Below are 19,847 nucleotides of genomic sequence, written 5' to 3'. Positions count from 1 at the left end.
TTTCTGTGTGTGTTGACAAAACGTTGATCAGATTGATGAGTTTAAACAAATTTCAAACCCAAAAATTTTAGAAAACAACTTTTCTCCTATTTTTAATTTTTTTGTGTGGAATTTATCACAATTTGGTAATAGTTTAGGTCGAATGGGTAGCCCATACTGATTTCAAAAACTCTAAATCCCTTCCCAGATTTTCCTTTGTGGCTACCGTTATGACAGAGGTCAAGATATATTCATTAACAGGTAGTGGCAGTTGCCCAACAACAAAATATTGAGTGCACAATCTGTCAAAATCAGTGATTAGTGCAAAGTTAACTGCTGTTGTACACTGCTGTTTACGGTAATTATTTCATGACAGAGATCTGCCCGAAAGTACATACAATCGTCCTCCGGTCCCTATCTCCATCTTGGAGCTATATATAAAGACCGTTTCCCATTGTTCCCTCCCGGGAAAGCGAATCCCGAGAACACCCCACCCTTGAGGCATTCCACTTATCGCCCGCTTTCTGACTTCCTTATCTCCAAAGTCCGCCTTGATAGTCTTGTCATGTAGCAAACAGTCACACAGGGGCGGTGACTGTCGACTCATCTCCTCGTTATTTTTTTTTTTTGCAAATTTTGCTCATTCCTCTAAGGAACAGTGGCAAACTTCTCACATATCAATGAGTGCAGTCCGATTCAAGTTTTAAGCTCAATCATAAGGGGCCTCCTTTTTATAGCCGAGTCCGAACGGCCATAGTGCGACACCTCTTTGGAGGGAAGTTTTACATGGCTTAGTGCCTCACAAATGTTGCCAGCATTAGGAGGGGAAAACCATCGATGAAAAATTTTTTGATGGTCTCGCCAGGATGCGAGCGCAGGCGTACAGCGTCTTTGGCGGATATGCTAACCTCTGCGCTACAGTGGCCTCCTCCTCGTTATTAAATGCCCTTTCAATATGCAGAAAGCCGCCATCGCGTACGCCTTCAGTAAGAGAGACTTCTTGCACCACTTCATGGAGGGCCGTCTGCTCAGACCTGCCCTAAGGTATGCCTGAAGTTTTCCGACGTCAGACCCTCCCGCACCTCCAAGTCTTTTTTTTTTTGGTAATAAAATTGTTTCGTTTATAATGTCAAATGCTACGTTTTATAATCACTGCCTGATTATAATACGGTCCTGCAGGCGGAGATCCGGGCAATCACGTTGTGGTGTGGTGCTAACGCGAGTGTGAACATCTGTACCGACAGTAAAATTGCCATAAAGGCAATAACAAACAGGACGGTAAGGTCACGAACAGTCTTGGAGAGTATGAAGGAGATTAAAGCCATCTCTGAGGATGACACAAACCGCACCGTTTGGATACCGGACCATAACGGAGTAAAAGGGCAAACGTTTTGGCAGTGAAGGCCAGAGGACTGTTATCAATAAACTTGGTCCGAGTTAAGAGCGAGGGAGACGAATGCGCTTGTAACACTGTGGAACAACGAAACAGTCGGTAGGACGGCGAAAATCCTATGGGGTGATCGGGGACGTGAGAAGACGAGACTATTACTGAAAAGAAGAATGAAGGAGGTCAGTATAATTTTTGGTATCATAACGGGACACATAGGACTACGAGCTCACTTATGTAAAATCGGTGCGGCAAGTGATACCATGCGGGGAAGATGATGAGACATTGCAGCATTTCCTTTGTCATTGCCCGCCTTTCGCGTCTAACAGATACCGGCACTTAGGTGGAGACACAATACCAGACTTGAACCAACTTGGGAGAGTAGCATTGAAAACAATTAAGGATTTTGTAAGTAGCACGGAATTCCTAACTAAAAATTTTCTTTTTCGAAGATATTTTTTTAGTATTTAGAGTACACAACAAGCGGATAACTGGCTTAGGTTTATGTCCATAGTGGCATGGGGCGGATTAATATCTGCACCCTCTTTTCAACCTAACCTAACCTATGCAAAACAAAAAGTACCCTTTCGGTCCCAGAAGTACCTTTTTAGTACTATTTGAAATGTTGTATATTCCATCCCTGATACACACACGCACATTAATGTTTTTGCGTGTTTTGACAAAACGACGATCAAGGCGGATTTAAGGTGATCTCACGCGAACAGCTGTTAAAAGCCGGACAGGTTTGACGGTATTTAGATACCAGATTTTTGTTTGCATTCTCTTTGTTGTTATCTTCTTTCTCGCATAATCTCTGCTCATTTACGCATACGTATCCATATACGCACACAAATTTCTTTGTGTGTGTTGGCAAACCGTCGATCAGCTTGATGACAAGATGGCGGATTGCACCATATGATTTGTTGTTGTTGTGCAAATGAGACCACCTTTTACCCCGTTTACACTGCTCATTAAATCCGGATTTAAGGCTCTCGTCAGCTGATTTTATAAAGGGAAAACAAATGATCGAGCCATTAAATCCGGATTTAAAGAGCAGTGCAAATGGGATTTTTAATTGTTTCGCCATGACCGTATGATAAGAAATCAATACCACATGGTATGGATGAAAAATAAAATGATTTGGTATTATCCTTATTACCAAACTGATATTGATTTCAATAAATTCGGTATATTCGTTAGTCCCTCTATTTTTAGCAGTATTCTGGATGATGTCTTCCGTGGGAAATATCGAACGAAATATCGAAAAAATAATAAATTATAAACTAAGACCTCAAGTTCTTCACTAGGGCGGCTGCCCTAGCAGACGAAGGACTCCATCGGGTCAATCCGTTATGTACAACCGGCTACCATGGGATTGGCTTTTCATATGAATACACCAACATAGCATACTTTACCACATAGGAGTCTTTATCAAGTTTGTTTGTACTATTTCCGTTTTCACCACTTTCGAGCATTTAAACACGTTTTCACAGAAATAAATCGTATTAAAATATTTTATAATGGCGTCAATATTTTAAAATGGTGTCAATGGTTTAAAAATATTTGCCAAAACGTGAATAAAATAAAACCAGACTGTATTGACAAAGTACCGTACCTTTTCTATCAGTGTATGGTTAGGTTAGGTAAGATTGGCAGTCCTTTACAGACTCACTTAGACAATTTTAGGTCCATTGTGATACCACAGTAGCGACAGAAGGCTACTGGCGGGAATCGAACCCACGACCCCTGGTAATGCAAGCACGCTACCAACTCGGCTACCGGGACGCCCAAACCTATCAGTGTATCCGCGCACATAAAATATGCAACTTGGCAAACAAACCCCAAAAAGCAAAGCGCAATATTTAACTTTGACGCCTAAAAACCTTACCTCACGTATGGCAACACAGAATTACGCTCGAGTTCAACCTTTAAAGTTGAAAAATTCTTTAACTTTTGCGAGTACTTTTTGTGGGATTTTGGTTCACTAAAGAAGTTAGGCCACTTGCCCAGCTGATGGAATTGTCCAATTCCAGAGTTGTATCCAAATCCCACTAGAACGGTAAATACTTGGTTAGGATTCAAGGCGAATTTAAAAGGTGGTCTCACGGGAACAGCTACATATTAACAGACGGCCAGGTTTGACGGTATTTAGATGTCAAATTTTTGTTTGCATTCTCTTTGTTGTTATCCTCTTTCTTGGGTATACTCAGCTCGTGTACACCCACACACGCACACAAATTTATTTGCTTGGGTTAGTAAAATGACGATCAGATTGATGACAAGATGGCGATTTCACCATATGGATTTTAAGTTGTTGTACAACTGGGAATGTATTGGGTTGCCCAAAAAGTAATTGCGGATTTTTTAAAAGAAAGTAAATGCATTTTTAATAAAACTTAGAATGAACTTTAATCAAATATACTTTTTTTACACTTTTTTTCTAAAGCAAGCTAAAAGTAACAGCTGATAACTGACAGAAGAAAGAATGCAATTACAGAGTCACAAGCTGTGAAAAAATTTGTCAACGCCGACTATCTGACAAATCCGCAATTACTTTTTGGGCAAACCATATGTTAGAGGTGGCCAAACATTTGACAACCTAGCGGCAATTAGCGCTACCATCAATGCAGGCCTGTATCGTTGTTGTTGGGCAAGGGACCCAACCTTCTTAATAGAACCATGATGTGAACCATACACTTTTGTTGTCACCAAACAATTACAGTGACCAACCTTCATGAAGTGTACACTGCGCATTAAGATTGTTTTACGTTGTATTGCCAACTCTTTATGTACTACAACGGAAACGAGTTGCAGAGTTGCATTTTAAACGCAAGTGGGAGCAGAAGTATGGCATCTATGACAACTACCGCAAAACAACAGCTGATTGATCAAATCCAATTTGCAATGTTCAAATAAGCAGCGTCCTTACTATGTTTTAATAAATTAAAGGGAAAATAATAAAATAACAAAAGCCAAAATGGAAATTGGGTTTTTAAAGGAAGTAAAGGCTATTCTAAAGTCCCTGGTAATTTCCTGTCCAGATAAAATTACAATAGATCAATTAAACCGTGACTTTCGTGAAGTTGAGGGACATTTTATACCATTTAGAAAATTGGGCTACAATAATTTGGAACAATTTTTACGAAGTATACCAGACACGTTGTTGGTAAGTACCACTTGGGCCATCTAGCTTTAAAGTTATTTATGTATTTTTGCTTAGGTCTCCGGTACTGGCCATTCGGCTCAGGTATATTTTGTCAACAATGAGAAATCAGCGCATATACATGAAATGATTATGACCCAAAGGAAACCACGACCCAGAGCTAGAGGAAAGTCTAAAGGAAAAGGTGTTGGCACAAATTTGTACAGAAATCAGAGCTGTGGTCGCAACAACAACAAGTTTTCTCCAGCTGCCAGCACAAATCAACGCATGTACGGCCAACAACTGTCGCCATTTGAAATTACCAAAAGAAATGTATCGACGAGAAGAGTAACGGCAAGAGAGGTTCCTTTAAATCTACAAACTAATATGCAAAAGTCTGCAGCACTAAACAACAAGGGGGCGGTAAACAACACTCAACTAAACGGAACAAATGGATTAGCAGCTGTAAACGTATTGCCACAACCCAATGGAATTCAGCAACAAATGATGCAAATGGCTGCCCAGCTTATAGCAACGCAAGCTTCCAATCGTAATGTAGTGCAACCGCATACATTGCCCAGCATTCAACAGAAAGCCGCAAGCTGCGTGGATATAAATAGAAAATATCAGGAATATACAAAGCAACTGGCCAGCCTGATGAGCAGTTCATGTCATATAACTCAACCTTCTATGAAATCGGTCTCATTTGCTCCAGAAATTCATAACAACGGTTATTGTGCTAATGATTCAAAGCCCAACGTGCCATCTGCTGCTCTAACGGGCGTTATACCACCAAAACCAAAGGCCAAGCTAATGCAAAATTTGGAAAAACTAATTTCGGAATCTCGGCGGGTGCGAAATCCTCTTGATACTCAAGTGGATCAGCCCAAGACAGGTGCTACTGAGTTGGAAGTAAAGAAGCCTTTAAAAACATCTCCTAAGCGTTCAGAAAGTCCTGTTAACACTTTCAAAAAGTTAATGGGCATTCATGAGGAGAATGTTGAAGATATTGATGAAGCTGTGCCAGAATTTGCTGCCGTAAGCATAGTCATTTTTATGTAATGAAATTTCTTTATTGATTTTGTTTTTTTACTTTTCAGACTAGTCGAGTTTTTCGCCTTGACATACCTAAACATACTGTTCCCTATGGCCGAAAAATTAGTCCCTGTGAGATACCCGAAGATGTTTCAGTTGGCAATTGCATGAGAATTTTTGTTTCTGAGGTATGGAGAAGAAAACAATCGACCAACATCATAAGTCTAAGCTTAAATAAGAAGTTGTGCGAGTTATGCATGCAGGTCCGTTCGTCTTTTGGCGTTACAATAGAGTTCGAGTATAGCTCTTTGGGTATGACGAAACATTTCTAGATTTCCAACCCATAGATATCAAGATTAGGATTAGGCGAAATTGGATACGAGAAGATCACCCAATCACTGAATAATCGAGGAGAGGAAATATGGAGGCCATAACGTAATTCACAGGACTAAGGGCGCACTTATACAGAATAGGTGCGAAAAGTGACAGCGTGTAAGTAGGGCATGTGGGGAAGATGATGAAAGTTTGGAACATTTCTTACATCAATGCCCGGCTTTCGCGCTTAACAGAAGCGTATTTGATACCCCTTGGCACTTGGAAGCCTATACGATACCAGACTTGAGCTCAATTAGGGTATATAATGGAGAACTATGGGAGACCTGATCCAGCCTAACCTAAACACCAATAAATTGATTGCCCGACAGATAGTAAATAACGCGGCTCCGTAGAAGTCAGCAAGATGCAGTGTAAAGACCTGCAGATCAGCCAGAACGCAGCCTTAAGAACCTTCGCAAGTTGCCTACATATGGCAAACTCGATCAACTGCTTGAAGAAGCTAACATCCTTAAGGTTAAATATCCTCACTCAAACTTCCAATTCGCCCTACTAGAATCCTTCCCAAGCAAGTTAGAAAATTATATAGAATGATCGCGCTGGATTAATCAGGATGCTGTGAACAATGTGTTTTAAGCATACCAACCGAATATTGTCCATTTTGGACGCCCAACACCCATTCTAGATGACGAAGAAAACCTACCCAGAAAAACGACAGCTACATGGGCCCTACTAAGTACCGGATGGTGTGGAGGCCACCATATCGCAGAGGTTAGCATGTCCTCCTACGACGTTGCACGCCTAGGTTCAAATCCTGGCGAGACCAGAAAAAAATTGCAGCGGTGGTTTTCCCCTCCTAATGCTGGCAACATTTGTCAGGTACTATGCCATGTAAAACTTCTCTCCAAAGTGGTGTCGCACTGCGGCACACCGTTAGGACTCGGCTATAAAAAGGAGGCCTCTTATCATTGAGTTTAAACTTGAATCCGACTGCACTCATTGACATGTGAGAAGGTTGCCCCTGTTTCTTAGTAGAATGTTCATGGGAAAAATTTGCAAAATCGATGAGTTTGACAGAGGGGCCTGATGCCATGATCGTACAATCGTCCGCATGTGATACAAACTCAATGCTGTGGGGGGGACGGGGACGAAAAAGAGGGTATGTAGATGTTAAATAGTGCCACCTTGGAGAACTCCCTGTTTCACTCTACGGGGTCTCGACTTCTTATCTCTCAAATCCACAAACGACTGGTCCCGATACGGTATAACTATGAGCACCACACAGGCTGAAACTTTGAGCTCTGATCTGTGTAATGTTCATTGTTATCACGAGAAGCTTAGCTGGGAGCTTCCGGGAGCGTCCGCAGTTTGCGGATAGTGGAATGTTCCATACGGAGTAGCTGCAATTGCAGTCGCGAACAATCAGCGGTATGCAGCCGAGAGTCTCAGTTAAAGGCCGAGTGGCGCCGACACTTGCATAAATACTGAGTGCTTATGACAAGGCGAGTTGTTGGCGCCTATAAATAACCAATTGCCATGGTGTTCCCGTGACGAGCGGTCCTTTGGACCGGAACGAGCTTGCTCACCTATAGGAACTAGATGAGGATCGCCACCTCCACATATAGACAAGTGGCTACAACAACCACACAGATAATTCTTGATCCGGCGTTTCAGGCCTGGCTGGAGGGACGTATTGGTGATGTCCTCATAAAGTTTGGCATGGGTGACCGTATCGAATGCTTTCGATAGATCTAGTGTCACAAGAAACATCCTAGAGCACGGCAAATGTGTGCGGTGATGGCATGCCAAGGAGTTTTGCTGCTATACAAACTACTACGAAATCCATGTCTATGCTCGCTTTGTTTCTGCTGTCTTCAACCGTGAAATTCTACGGCGAACATAATATACCTAATGTTGGTAGTCGCGTGTTCTCCAACCCATCCTATCCTATGAACTCCAACACTAACTGTTAATCACCACTCTCTGTCAGATAGTTCCATAAATGATTTTTTTTTTAAATTTGGTAGAAATACATAGGACTTGCCACTTGATCATTGACATATTTCCCTTTTTTTGTTACAGATTCATAACCCCTTTAGATTTTGGTTTCACATACACAAAGATCAGCACGAGTTGGATACTTTAATGCATCAAATCGAACGTTATTATAATGATCTAAATCAAAATGAATTGAGAATACCTATAGCGTGTCTTAATCCCGGACAGATATGTGCTGCCTTGTTCAATGGCATGTGGCATAGAGGGGAAATTGTGGCCCCGCCCGTCAACAATACAGTGAAGGTAAAGTTTTGTTAAAAAGGTGTTATCATTTAATTTTGGGAATATTTTAAATATTTTCTTAATCATTTTTAGGTGTCCTTCGTCGATTATGGCACCGTATGCGAAGTCGATATTTGTGATGTTAAATATTTATGCACCTGCTTTTCGCAATTGCCCGCACAAGCTTTAAGAGGCTGCTTGTCGCACATTATTCCACGTGGCTTGCATTGGAGCCATGAAGCTACCTTATATTTTCTATCAATGGTCTCGGAACTGATGATCTATGCCAAGATAACAGAAATCGATAAAGAGGTAATCGCAGATAAGGGAACGATTTGTGAACAACACATTTCTTTTGAAAAATTCAAATGTTCAGGGCAACTTTGTTGATTTTTATACCCTCCACCATAGGAAGGGGGGTATAGTAATTTCGTCATTCTGTTTGTAACTCTTCGAAATATTCGTCTAAGACCCCATAAAGTATTTCTATTCTTGATCGTCATGATATTTTAAGTCGATCTAGCCATGTCCGTCCGTCCTTCCGTCCGTCTGTCTGTGGAAAGCATGCTAACTTTCGAAAGAGTAAAGCTTTTCGGTTGAAATTTTGCACAAATACTTCCTAGAAGTGTAGGTCGGTTAAGATTGTAAATGGGCCATATCGGTCCATGCTTTGATATAGCTGCCATGTAAACCGATCTTGGATCTTGACTTCTTGAGCCATTAGAGGAAGCAATTCTTATCCGATTTGGCTGAAATTTTGCATGAGATGTTTTGTTATAGATTCTAACAACTGTGCTAATTATGGTTCAAATCGGTCCATAACCTGACATAGCTGTCATATAAACCGATCTGGGATTTTGACTTCTTGAGCCTCTAGAGGGCGCAATTTCCTTCTGATTTGGCTGAAATTTCGCATGACGTATTTCGTTATGACTTCCAACAACGGTGCCAAGTATGGCTCAAATCGGTCCATAACCTGATATAGCTGCCATATAAACCGATCTTGAATCTAGACTTCTTGACCGACTAGAGGGCGCAATTCCTATCCAATTTGGCTGAAACTTTATTATGACTTCCAACAACTGTGCCAAATATGGTTCAAATTGGTCCATAACCATATATAGCTGCCATAAAAAACGATCTGGGATCTTGGCTTCTTGTCTTTTATCATATGTTTGCCTAATAAGAGATACCAGGAAAAGAAATAGACAGATGTGATCCAAGGTATGCGATCCAGGGTATATAAGATTCGGCCCGGTCGAACTTAGCACGCTTTTACTTGTTTCAATTTTTGTTTTTTTTTATACCCACCACCGAAGGATGGGGGTATATTCATTTTGTCATTCCGTTTGCAACACATCGAAATACCCATTTCCGACCCTATAAAGCATAAATTCTTGATCAGCGTAAAGATCTAAGACGATCTAGATGTGTCCGTCTGTCTGTTGCATTCACGCTGCAGTCTTTAAAAATAGAGATATTGAGTTGAAACTTTGCACAGATTCAATTTTTGTCCATAAGCAGGTTAAGTTCGAAGATGGGCTACATCGGACTATATCTTGATATAGCCCCATATAGACCGATCCGCCGATTTAGGGTCTTAGGCCCATAAAAGCCACATTTTTTATCTGATTTTGCTGAAATTTGGGACAGTGAGTTGTGTTAGGCCCTTCGACATCCTTCCTCAATTTGGCCCAGATCGATTCAGATTTGGATATTGCTGCCATATAGACCGATCTCTCCACTAAGGTTTTGGACCCATAAATGGGGCATTTATTGTTCGATGTCGCCGAAATTTAGGATAGTGAGCTAAGTTAGGCCCGTCGACATCTTTCTGCTTTATGGCCCAGATTTTAATATAGCTGCCATATAGACCGATCTCTCGATTTAAAGTTTTGGGCCCATAAAAGGCACATTTATTGTCCGATTTCGCCGAAATTTGGGACAGTGAGTTGTGTTAGACCCATCGACATCTTTCTGCAATTTGGTCTGTATCGGTTCAGATTTGGATATAGCTGCTCTATAGACCGATCTCTCGGCTTAAGGTTTTGGACCCATAAAAGCCGCATTTATTGTCCGATTACGCCGAAATTTAAGACAGTGAGTTCTGTTAGGCCCTTCGATATATTTCTGCAATTTGATCTAGATCGGTTCAGATTAGGATATAGCTGCCATATAGACCGATCTCTCGATTTAAGATTTTGGACCCATAAAGGGCGCATTTATTGTCCGATGTCGCCGAAATTTGTGATAGTGAGTTAAGTTAGGCCCGTCGACAACTTTCTGCTTTATGGCCCAGATTTGAATATAGCTGCCATATAGACCGATCTCTCGATTTAACGTTTTGGGCCCATAAAAGGCACATTTATTGTCCGATTTCGCCGAAATTTGGGACAGTGAGTTGTGTTAGACCCTTCGACATCTTTCTGCAATTTGGTCTATATCGGTTCAGATTTGGATATAGCTGCTATATAGACCGATCTCTCGATTTAAGGTCTTGGGTCCATAAAAGGCGCATTTATTGTCCGATGTCGCCGAAATTTGGGATAGTGAGCTAAGTTAGGCCCTTTGACATTCTTCTTCAATTTTGTTCAGATCGGTTCAGATTTGGATTTAGCTGCCATATAGACCGATCCGCCGATTTAGGGTATAGGCCCATAAAGGCCGCATTTATTATCCGATTTTGCTGAAATTTGGTACAGTGAGTTCTGTTAGGCCAGTCGACATTCTTCTTCAATTTGGCCCAGATTGATTCAGATTTGGATATAGCTGCCATATAGACCGATCCGCCGATTTAGGGTCTAGGCCCATAATTATCCGATTTTGCTGAAATTTGGTACAGTGAGTTCTGTTAGGCCAGTCGACATCCTTCTTCAATTTGGCGCAGATCGGTTCAAAATTGGATATAGCTGCTATATAGGCCGATCTCTTCACTTAAGGTTTTGGACCCATAAAAGGTGCATTTATTGTCCGATGTCGCCGAAATTTGGGACAGTGAGTTGTGTAAGACCCTTCGAAATCTTTCTGCAATTTGGTTTAGATCGGTTCAGATTTGGATATGGCTGCCATATAGACCGATCTCTCGACTTAAGGTTTTTGACCTATAAATGGCGCATTTATTGCCCGATGTCGCCGAAATTTGGGATAGTGCGTTAAGTTAAGTCCGACGACATCTTTCTGATATATGGCTCAGATCGGTCCAGATTTGGATATAGCTGCCATATGGATCGATCTCTCGATTTAAGGTCTTGGGTCCATAAAAGGCGCATTAGGCCGTCGAAATCTTTCTGCTGTATGGCCCAGATCGGTTCAGATTTGGATATTGCGGCCATATAGACCGATCTCTCGATTTAAAGTCTTGGTCCCATTAAAAGTACATTTAAAATCCGATTTCGCTGAAATTTGACACTGTGACTTATGTTAAGCTTTTCGACGTCCGTATCATATATGGTTCAGATCGATTTGTTTAACAAAATTGAACAATGACTTGTACTTATTAGACCACTTAATATCCATGTCGAATTTGGTCCAAATCGGACCCCATTTCGATGTATCTGCTTTGGGGTCATAAATTATGCATTTTTCAACGAATTATGACCCAAGGTGGTGGGTATCCAAAGTTCGGTCTGGCCGAACTTAACGCCATTTTACTTGTTTCCTTATAGAATTCTGTTTTCTACATGGTACTGTGTGATACAAATAAGGAGGAGGTATTGCAGATCAATAAAGCCTTGGTGGAGAAAAAATATGCCTTATATAATGATGATTGGCAAGATACAAAAGTTCAGCAGGTAACCTTAACAATTTTAACACCCCTCTCAATACATTTACAAGACTTACTTTCTTATGTTTTTACAGAAAAATGGAAAACGCACACACCACCCCCGTGAAGACTTTCCTACGTGAGATAGCTAGTTCCATAATCCCTTTAATAATGTTGTAATTCCATTTTTAATTCCTTCCGAGCTTGGGTTGTTAAAATGTTTGTTTTTGCCCTTTTTGTCTTCTGTTTGCAATAGGTTCTCTATGCTTGAATCGGGAGAATATCCAAGCTTTATGGAATTATTTGGACTGCAAGAGCGTGGCATTGACTACGAGCTTATCTATGATCGCATATTAGTTAACAAATCTGCTATTTTGAATATACAGGAAAATGTTCCAGAACCCATCAGTAAATTGCCATTTTTTCTCTTAACCAATAATCCCTTTCGGTCGGATATTGTTTTGGAACTTACGACAAAGCCCTCTTAACGATTGACTAGCTGAAACGTCGAAATAGGCTTTGATGCCGCTTAGTATATTTGGTCTCATACTTATAAGAAGAAAACTTAAACTGTTGAATGTATTATAGATAAACTAATTTGGAGTGGAAATATGTGAATTTCTGGCCTTTAAGTTTGGTTTTTAATATCCTGGCTTCTGTGTTTGACATGAATATTTTTTTTTACTGTTTTTTTTTTTTTTTATAACGACTGGTTGCATTTCAGTTATTGTTTTAGACTAAGTTGACATTCAATTTTATACAAATTGACAATTTTTTACATGTTCAATAAAAAGAAGAGATATTATCTGATTGACAATAATTACTGAGTAGAAAACTTTAATGATAGGCGGAATGGATTATGGTGAATAAGGTATTTACAGTCAAAAACGATATTCGTTTTATTATTTCTGTCTTTACTCAAAATAACTAACAAGAAACTTAGTCTATATGTGCTTTTAACAAAACTATAATATCGAAACAATTGCCTTAATCTCTTGATCTTTCATTTTTTGTTACATGAAACTGAACACTAGAATTTGCAAAGAAAGATAATCAAATCAAACAGCACAAAAAAACGGTTAAGCCTGGCCTACCTATGGGATTTGGATATGGGTTTGCCGTATTCAGGCGTAGCTTCCGCTTTCCATAAACTAATTGGGAGAGTTACCCTAATTTGGGCAACCTAGCTGCAACAATTGTCCAACTCTGGATTAGTATTGACCAACGATTTTTCATCCAACCAAACTGCTAGGTCTGGATGCAATGGGACTTGATTTTCTCTCCCGTCTCTTTATGGGCACAATAAAATAAAAAGCGGTCTAGCTTTTAAAAGCCAGATGAAAACGGTAGCGTTTGCGGGAATCACCGTTCAACATGGGTTTCCAAATGGGGGAAATGACACTTGGGCTTAACTCAGCCACTTGCACCAAAATAAGCATTGCCTCCTGTCGGCTAGGAGTCTTTATTTTTATCTTCTTCGGTGTCTTTATTTATTTTCCACAGTGTTGATTAAACAGCAAAACGACTTCCTTTAATACACAAAACACCCGCGGGAATATTCCCTTTTTTTACAACTTGTAATTTTTTTTTTATTTATTACCAAATACGCGAATCTTAGTTATGATATCACGCACTTTACTTCTCCACTGACTCCAAAATGCTTGATTAAACCTCTTTTATTACCTCGTTCTCACTCAAAATTAGCCATCTTGAGTCAATAGCCATATTGATTTTATTGCATTAACTCTGGTTTTAGAACATTCGTAACCTTTAGATAACTTCTCTTAAATTACTTGTATTTGGAGCGGTTAGTTTATATGAATGAAAACCGCTTTATCTTCGTACAGCCGCCCAACAACAATCTCAGCCAGTGTAGTAATTCGCCCTACGCAATGGCAAATGACATACACACTGGCAACTCTACGCGTCAGCTGGGCAAAAAAAAAACATTTGTTTACATCCTGGCTCCTGGCATAAGTTAATCTTTCCTCCATTTTTATACTCTCCACCATAGGATCGGGGGTATACTAATTTCGTCATCCTTTTTGTAACTACTCGAAATATTTGTCTGAGACCCCATAAAGTATATATATTTTTGATCGTCGCGACATTTTATGTCGATCTAGCCATGTCCGTCCGTCTGTATGTCGAAAGCACGCTAACTTCATAGGGGTAAAGCTAGCAGCTTGAAATTTTGCACAAATACTTCTTCTTAGTGTAGGTCGGTTGGTATTGTAAATGGGCCATATCGGTCCATGTTTTGATATAGCTGCCATATAAACCGATCTTGGGTCTTGACTTCTTGAGCCTCTAGAGTGCGCAATTCTTATCCGATTGGAATGAATTTTTGCACGAAGTATTTTGTTTTGATATCCAACAACTGTGCCAAGTATGGTTCAAATCGGTCCATACACTGATATAGCTGCCATATAAACCGATCTTGGGTCTTGACTTCTTGAGCCTCTAGAGGGCGCAATTCTTATCCGATTGGAATGAAATTTTGCACGACGTGTTTTGTTATGATATCCAACAACTGTGCTAAGTATGCTTCAAATCCGTCCATAACCTGATATAGCTGCCATATAAACCGATATTGGGTCTTGACTTCTTAAGCCTCTAGAGGGCGCAATTCTTATCCGATTGGAATGAAATTTTGCACGACGTGTTTTGTTATGATATTCAACAACTGCGCTAAGTATGATTCAAATCGGTTCATAACCTGATATAGGTGTCGTATAAACAGATCTGGGGATCTTGAATTCTTGAGCCTCTAGAGTGCGCAATTCTTATCCGATTTGCCTGAAATTTTGGGTTGCCCAAAAAGTAATTGTCGGTAATATATTTAGTAGTAAAGGGTGAATTTTTTGAGGTTAGGATTTTCATGCATTAGTATTTGACAGATCACGTGGGATTTCAGACATGGTGTCAAAGAGAAAGATGCTCAGTATGCTTTGACATTTCATCATGAATAGACTTACTAACGAGCAACGCTTGCAAATCATTGAATTTTATTACCAAAATCAGTGTTCGGTTCGAAATGTGTTCATTCACCGTTCAGCGATGAGGCTCATTTCTGGTTGAATGGCTACGTAAATAAGCAAAATTGCCGCATTTGGAGTGAAGAGCAACCAGAAGCCGTTCAAGAACTGCCCATGCATCCCGAAAAATGCACTGTTTGGTGTGGTTTGTACGCTGGTGGAATCATTGGACCGTATTTTTTCAAAGATGCTGTTGGACGCAACGTTACGGTGAATGAACACATTTCGAACCGAACACTGATTTTGGTAATAAAATTCAATGATTTGCAAGCGTTGCTCGTTAGTAAGTCTATTCATGATGAAATGTCAAAGCATACTGAGCATCTTTCTCTTTGACACCATGTCTGAAATCCCACGTGATCTGTCAAATACTAATGCATGAAAATCCTAACCTCAAAAAAATCACCCTTTAATATAGTCGGCGTTGACAAATTTTTTCAACGGCTTGTGACTCTGTAATTGCATTCTTTCTTCTGTCAGTTATCAGCTGTTACTTTTAGCTTGCGCGAAATTTTGTTTACATTTGTTTGTTTGGCGTCAATTTTAATATGGGTACCACATGTATTGAAAGAAATTAATTTCACAAACCGAATCACCGCTTGTGATATGCACCTTAAACGCAATGAATTCGATCCGTTTTTAAAACGAATCATAACTGGAGATGAAAAATGGATTGTTTACAACAACGTTAGTCGAAAACGATCATGGTCCAAGCATGGTGAACCAGCTCAAACCACTTCATAGGCTGATATCCACCAAAAGAAGGTTATGCTGTCTGTTTGGTGGGATTGGAAGGGTGTGGTATATTTTGAGCTGCTTCCAAGGAACGAAACGATTAATTCGGATGTTTACTGTCAAAAATTGGACAAATTGAATACAGCCATCAAGGAGAAGCGACCAGAATTGGTCAATCGTAAAGGTGTCATATTCCACCAGGACAACGCTAGACCGCACACATCTATGGTCACTCGCCAAAAACTGAGTGAGCTTGGCTGGGAACTTTTGATGCATCCACCATATAACCCTGCCCTTGCACCATCAGACTACCATTTATTTCGATCTTTGCAGAACTCCTTAAATGGTAAAACTTTCGGCAATGATGAGGCTATAAAATCGCACTTGGTTCAGTTTTTTGCAGATAAAGGCCAGAAGTTCTATGAGCGTGGAATACTAAATTTGCCAGGAAGATGGCAAAAGGTTATCGAACAAAATGGCAATTATATATTTGATTAAAGTTCATTCTAAGTTTTATTAAAAATGCATTTACTTTCTTTTTAAAAAAATCCGCAATTACTTTTTGGGCAACCATATAATTTAATTGTGGTCCAAACCGGACCATATCTTGATATCGCTCTAATAGCAAAGCAAATCTTTTCTTATATCCTTTTTATGTTTAAGAAGAGATGCCGGGAAAAGAACTCGACAAATGCGATCCTTGGTAGGGGGTATATAAGATTCGGCCCGGCCGAACTTAGCACGCTTTTACTTGTTTGTCTTAAACGAGATACCGGGAAAAGAACCCGACAAAGGCGTTCCATGGTGGAGAGTATATAAGATTCGGATTCCGGCTGAACTTTGGACACCTTCACTTGTTTTTGTGCCAATTTACGACTTACCTTTTTGTTGTACTATTTTTCTTAAAAAATTTCCTTTTAGCAATTGATTGATATTTTTTGTTTATTTTATAAGGCAAACGCTGTCCTTCTGGTTTTTTTTTATTAGTTTACGTGTAATAAAATACAAGATATTTTTTACATTTTTGTTTTCATTTTGGTTTCTTTTGTATTGTTGTTGTTGTTGTTGTTGTTGTTGTTGTTTTTGCTTACAATTCGAACAAATACAACTTGCAGTTTTCTGTTTTGTTTGTTGTTGTTCATTTGTCATTGGTATTATAATTTAAATACTTTATTTTAAATCATTTGTTTGTTGTGTTTGTTTGCATTTCAATAAAAAGACCATTTGCTTAGCTAAAAAAGAAAAAGAAATATACAAAAAAAAAAAGAATTGGTAAGAAAATTAAAAAAAAAACTAATTCTATATAACTAGTTATAAACAAAAGGAGAAGAATATAAAAAAGGTTACTATTAAAAAAAACTTTATTTTGGTACAAATACAAAGATGGCTAAGAACTAAGAGTGAAAAACTAAACTAGTACTAAAATTAAAATTTATAAAATATATACTTATTTATTTTGTATGTATATAATAACGAGTTAAACAATTTAAACTATTCGTCGTTATAGTTGTATATGTTGTTGGTTTTTGTTTTTCTTTTTTTTGTATATATATAAAAGATAATAAATAAAATTAAAATTCTTTAAATTAGATGTGAGTTAAATAATAATTTTTTTTTAACTTTTTCTTGTTTTTAATGTTTTCTATAAGATGTCAGTTGTTTTTTGTATGTTTCGCTATATAGGTTTAGTTCTGCATTTTTAGGTTTGTTACTTTTGATACATTTTCTTTTCTTTTTTTTTTCTTTTTGGTAATTGTGTGTTTTGTTTCCTAAGTTTGTTTTTTTTTGGTATTTTTTCAATATTTTTTATAACATTTTTTAAGTTGCCGCTTTTTTCTACAATGTGTACTAAAAACAAATGTGTCATGCTTTTTGGTTTTTTATGTTTTTTTTTTATATATTTTCTTTGCAGTTTGTAACAATGAATAGTTGGTTTGGTTTCTCTATATATATTTCCATATATGCATGTTTTGTTCTTTTTTTATTAAACATTTGTATTATTTTATTTTATTGGTTAATGATTTTTTAGTGTGTGTGTGTTGTATGCGATTTTTTTGTGGAGTTTTTTTTTTTTTGGTTTTCATTTTCTAAAAATGTTAGTTCTTGTTGTATATATATGTTGTTTTTCCATGAAAATAATTTTCTTTATTCTCTTTTTTTTCAGTTTTCTTTTTGTTTTAGGAAATTTATGTTGTTTTTTTGTAAAATGTTTATAGGAGGGCTAGTTTATTATTGGTTTCGTTTTTTGTTTGTTTATTTTAATTTTCTTGGTTATAGTAACATGAGAGAGTTCTAGTGAAGAGGCTTGGATTGGGGGAGTAGTTGGAAGGTACTTTTTTTGTCAAGGGATTAGTAGGTTGGAAGGAAATAAGTTTTCTATTATAGGAGTTTGAAATACAGATATTATTGAGACGTTATAATATTTTGGTTTGTTTTTTCTACAATTGGTAGAATGCTAAAAGAGCTCATTATGAAGTTTTCCCTGTTTTTCTTTAAAAAAAAGTGTAACGCCTTATAATATCAGACTGAAAACCTGCATTTTGTTTGAGGAGGAAGGGGCATTTAGGGTGGAGATAAAAAATATAGCAAAAAAATAAAAAAAAGGCAAACCAACAAAAAAGTTTGCTGTTATAGCAAACATCAAGTAAAAAAATCGAAAAGAAAATTAGTTTGTATTATAAATGTTATGCAAAAAATTTTTTAGCCACCTTATATATTTTTTTCTCAAGTTGTTTTTGCCTGTTAGGGCGAAGATCATAAAATTTTACAAATTTTTGTTTGTTTCTCTTACGAGACGATCTCTATAATATACACTCTGAAATGCAATTGTAAGGAGATTCTGGAAATATGTCTGCTGTAACAGCCAACAACATATACAAGAGGGTTTTTTCGATTTTATATATTAAAAAAAATTAATAAAAAGTTTATAAAGTTATTTTAAAAGCCGTTCCCAAAGTTAGCTGACTTGAAGCCGTTTATAACGAATGCGGGTATCCTGGGATCTTATCCTACTAGAGACTATGGTTCGTCGCCACAGTTATATAACAATAGCCTTAAATTGCCTATATGGGTCTGATTTCAAACTGTTTTCATAAATGGTTATAAAAAAAAATTCCCTTGTCAAAATATTCTAAATTTTGCAAATTTTTGTTTTTTTCTCTGTCGAGGCAAGCTGAATGATCGAAGATGCAAATGGAAAAGGAAAGCCAAATGTAGCAACACACACCAAACACTATGGGACGCGTTTCGTCTTTGGTTAGCAAATTTTTAATGAAAACTAATTTTCACTCAATTTTTTAATTTTGCTTTAAATATAAAATTTATTAAATTTTTTAAATATTGAAAGAAAGTTTTTTTTGAGTTAAATTTTTGCAAATAATGAATTTATTTTAAATTAAAAAAAACTGAAAATTCTTTTTTTAATATTTTTTGTTTGCTGCGTTCCACGCAAACAAAAAAATTGTTGGAAAAATTTATTGAAAATTTTGAAAAAAAAATCATGAAAACTAATTTTACAAAAAAGTTATTTTTAATGAAATATTCCGCCACATTTTTACGTAGAAAATGTTGGTCCTTCACAATATCCCAAAGTTGTCAAAGTGGCTTTATTACAAAAAAAAAATAGACTGCCAATCAAACCTTACCTGAAAATGTTATCATGGAAAATGTTGAAAAAATATAAAGAAAAAATTTTTCTAAAGTTTTAAAATTTTTTAAAATTTTAAAAATATTTTAAAATTTTCAAAATTTTCTAGAGTTTCAAAATTTTCTATCGCATAATTTAAAAATTTTCTAATATTAAAAAGGGTTCTAAAATTTAAAAATTTTCTAAAATGTAAAAAATTTTTAAAATTTAAAAATTTTCTAAAAATTTAAAAAAGTCGCGAAATTATTGTTTAACAATAATTTTTTGTGAAGGTAAAAAAAAAATGTTTAAAAATTATTAGTTTTTTTTTTTAATTTGAAAATTTTCTAAAATTTATATTTCAAAATTTTTTAAAATTACATATTCTAAAATTTCAAATTTTTTTAAAATTTTACAATTTCTAAAATTTCAAAATTTTTTAAAATTTTACAATTTTCTAAAATTTCAAAATTCTTTAAAATTTTGCAATTTTCTAAAATTTAAAAATTTTTTTAAAATTTCCTAAAATT

At 37.3% G+C, this 19,847-nt stretch overlaps 1 protein-coding gene across 3 annotated transcripts; it reads left to right on the top strand.

Moving 5' to 3' along the window:
- The first annotated feature begins 4,228 nt into the window (after positions 1 to 4,228).
- Positions 4,229 to 12,537, top strand: LOC106086989 (uncharacterized). 3 transcript variants are annotated; one of them, XM_059370319.1, is made up of 8 exons: positions 4,229 to 4,532; positions 4,587 to 5,546; positions 5,609 to 5,731; positions 7,959 to 8,177; positions 8,250 to 8,468; positions 11,822 to 11,947; positions 12,015 to 12,058; positions 12,176 to 12,537. In XM_059370319.1, exons 1-8 carry the CDS (start codon positions 4,344 to 4,346, stop codon positions 12,405 to 12,407), a joined length of 2,112 nt encoding a protein of 703 aa, XP_059226302.1. In that variant the 5' UTR covers positions 4,229 to 4,343; the 3' UTR covers positions 12,408 to 12,537. The 3 variants fall into 3 exon arrangements, with proteins under 3 accessions (XP_059226302.1, XP_059226303.1, XP_059226304.1); XM_059370320.1 differs by having other exon boundaries at positions 12,015 to 12,092; positions 12,176 to 12,265; XM_059370321.1 differs by having other exon boundaries at positions 12,015 to 12,095; positions 12,176 to 12,263.
- Positions 12,538 to 19,847: the final 7,310 nt, after the last annotated feature.

This window comes from Stomoxys calcitrans, chromosome 5, assembly GCF_963082655.1.
Source record: "Stomoxys calcitrans chromosome 5, idStoCalc2.1, whole genome shotgun sequence".
NCBI classification, from domain to species: domain Eukaryota; kingdom Metazoa; phylum Arthropoda; class Insecta; order Diptera; family Muscidae; genus Stomoxys; species Stomoxys calcitrans.
The sequence above is the reverse complement of the archived record's forward strand: the minus strand, read 5'-3'. Positions and strand labels throughout refer to the sequence as shown.

What these genes read in the sequence shown, in the direction of transcription:
- LOC106086989 (XM_059370319.1), top strand. Translation starts at nt 4,344, where the DNA reads ATGGAAATTGGGTTTTTAAAGGAAGTAAAGGCTATTCTAAAGTCCCTG. An exon ending in CTGTGCCAGAATTTGCTGCC is followed by an intron (nt 5,547 to 5,608) that starts GTAAGCATAGTC and finishes TTTACTTTTCAG; the next exon opens with ACTAGTCGAGTTTTTCGCCT. An exon ending in CCCCGTGAAGACTTTCCTAC is followed by an intron (nt 12,059 to 12,175) that starts GTGAGATAGCTA and finishes TGTTTGCAATAG; the next exon opens with GTTCTCTATGCTTGAATCGG.